This window comes from Sinocyclocheilus anshuiensis, unplaced genomic scaffold (genome assembly GCF_001515605.1).
Source record: "Sinocyclocheilus anshuiensis isolate Anshui unplaced genomic scaffold, SAMN03320099.WGS_v1.1 scaffold502, whole genome shotgun sequence".
Classification (NCBI taxonomy): Eukaryota; Metazoa; Chordata; class Actinopteri; order Cypriniformes; family Cyprinidae; genus Sinocyclocheilus; species Sinocyclocheilus anshuiensis.
In genome coordinates, this window is record NW_015544194.1 from 96,867 (window position 1) to 99,494 (window position 2,628).

The 2,628-nt window shown below is 44.1% G+C and overlaps 1 protein-coding gene across 1 annotated transcript; it reads right to left on the reverse strand.

Annotated features, from left to right (window-relative positions):
* Positions 1-557: 557 nt before the first annotated feature.
* LOC107696610 (achaete-scute homolog 1b) lies at positions 558-1,819 on the reverse strand. The gene is made up of 2 exons (XM_016497050.1): positions 1,042-1,819; positions 558-824 (listed from the first exon to the last, which is right to left on the reverse strand). Exons 1-2 carry the CDS (start codon positions 1,604-1,606, stop codon positions 793-795), a joined length of 597 nt encoding a protein of 198 aa, XP_016352536.1. The 5' UTR covers positions 1,607-1,819; the 3' UTR covers positions 558-792.
* Positions 1,820-2,628: the final 809 nt, after the last annotated feature.

Genomic DNA, 2,628 nt, shown 5'->3' on the forward strand with positions numbered 1-2,628 from the left:
AATCGACTGTGAAATTTACTAGCAATTTCTAGGTAAAAATGGTTTGTACAATTGTTTCAGTGTGTTTGTAGTTATTTCAAAGTAAATCAGTGTTATGTATTTTACACATTATTTATAAGTATCTACATTTGTGTAAAGTGCAATTCTGAATCTCAATTGTCAAACTTACAGGCTTTATAAAAGCATATCTGTTATTAGTTAGTTGATTTTAAACACACAAGACAATTTAATTAATAAATAAAGTCTTTATTTTACATAAAATAGGGTTTCTCTTCATAAAAAATTGCATATACACAAGTTTGTATAAAAACACACAAGTGCACACTTTGATACAAAAGTTATTCATCCAGTACAAAAATGTTGTCACATATCTAGCACAAAATATACAGGTTGCCTGAGGGCTTCCTAGTGTAACGTTAGTGTATCCCCTAACAGACGCCGTATATGGGACCTGATACTATTTTTCCTCATTCGTTTAACTACAACTGGTCACCTCGTTATTTGTACAACATGGAAGGGACGAACTGGCTCATTCAGTTGCATTTACACATTATTGCATCAACAGGGCAAATGTTGAATGTGGGGTGACAAGACACAAGTCAGCAGAACAGACTTCCTCATACGCCTCAAGTCCCGTGCATTTCTAACATTTGGAAACTTGAGAGTGTTGCATCTGTGTGCATTGCTGGAAAATGCCGTCTGTGTGTCCAGTGCTCAATCAATGAACTCAAGTCCTTTATAAGCACCAGCAGGCAGCGTATCACCGACCTGGACCGGTCCTGCGCCGTCCCTTCAGCACCAATCTTTAGTAGAGAGTGAAGCACCTGTAATAGAATAAAACAGCTATGAGCCACAGGCATATACAAAAATTACTGCAATTCAGTCCATTCGGGAAAAAGAGGATTCTGAACCCTCTGAGGATAATGTTATGTTGTTATAATAAAGTGTTAGAGAGTAAAAATAGCTTTTTTTAACTGGGGGCCACTTAGTTAAGGGCCCCTGGGTCTGTAAACGTGGAGAACGCTTAAAAACTGCCCCTACCTGATTCATATCTGTCGAACCATGCGGTGAAGTCCAGCAGCTCTTGCTCCTCAGAGCTGAGATGCTCGTAGCTGCCCTCATCAGAGGAATAAGCTGAATGAGGAGACTCCGATCCCGCCGAGTACGCGTTGGAGACCGACGGAGACGGGACGCCGCACTGCAACACGGCAGACACGGCGTCGTGCTCGTCCAGCAGCTGCTGAAGCGCTCGGATGTACTCCACCGCCGAGCGCAGCGTCTCCACTTTGCTCATCTTCTTGTTCGCCGCTCCGTTGGGCACATGCTGGCGCAGCGTCTGGAAGCCCATGTTCACCTGCTTGACGCGGTTTCTTTCGCGCTCGTTGCGTCTGGCCACCGCCATGGGCTGCTGCTGAGGGATGGTATAGCCGAGTCCGTTGAAGGTCAGTCTCCTCTTGCACCTGAGCAGCTCTGGGCTGCTCGAGCGCTGTCTCTTCAGCACTTTACACTCCCTGTCCTGCTTCGCTTGAGGTACGAGGGTCTCCGAAAAAGGCTGGGAAAACACATGTTGAGTCATTTGCGTCGTAGCGATGACAGCTGCCTCCATGTCGCGGGAAATAAATAGATAAATAGATGGGGAGTTTGCGAGTAATGCGCCGCTCTCGTGCCTTTCGCGTGGCTCGCAAGAAGCGATTCACCTGTTCAGCGAATGATTTGAGGGTAAAGCAACTTGCTCTCCCTTTTCTACACGTGCGCCACACCTCCACCCCCTTTTGGGCCGCACGCTCCCAAAGGAAGACCCGCCCCTGCATGAATCCCCTGCTCGGGCTTCGCGCGCCGGGCGCGTGGCTTTGACAAACTCAAAGGACCTATTCTGTGCGCTCACTGCGCCACGCGTATGAGGCGCTGCCTATGTCACCCGGCGCACACGTATGTTCCGCGTTATGGAACGTAAAACTTAAGGTGTTGACCATTGATATAAATAAAAACGATGGAGTGACGTCCATTTTTTAGAAGTTCGTGTTACTATAACTCGCCTGTTGTCAGTCTGTCAGTCTGCGGGGTGCTTTGGATAACCTGCTAAATAGACGTGGGTTCAAAACAGCAAGATCACAAAACAAGACTGACAAGCCAAAGTGACAAAAACTACCATGTTACAAACATGTTTTTTCTTTTCTTTCTGAATATAGAAGAAGAATTTCAGTATACTATAGCCTGCTGTGTATATTGAAATTGCCATCTGATACCATGACTGTTACTGCCACAGTTTTGTTAGGGGTATTAGGCAAACAAGTAAATGAAAGTTTTGAATGCATATGTAACTTTCATCCTCTGGAATGCATATATGGGTTAAAAATAACTATTTTAAGAGGTTTTTGATCAAGTAGATTGTGTTAATCGGGAATTTCATATATAATCATGTCTAAATGTCCTGGCTAAATGTCTCCACAAGAATATCAAAACCTGTGTGGATCATTCGATTGATTGTTTTCTTAATAAAAATGTAACAATGCAGAACGGTTTGTCTGAGGATTCTGTTTAGGGATAGAAATCATTAGCGCAATATAAACGCAACAGAAGTCAATGGAAAGTCTCTACAATGTATTTGTGTGTGTCAGTGTGTGTGCT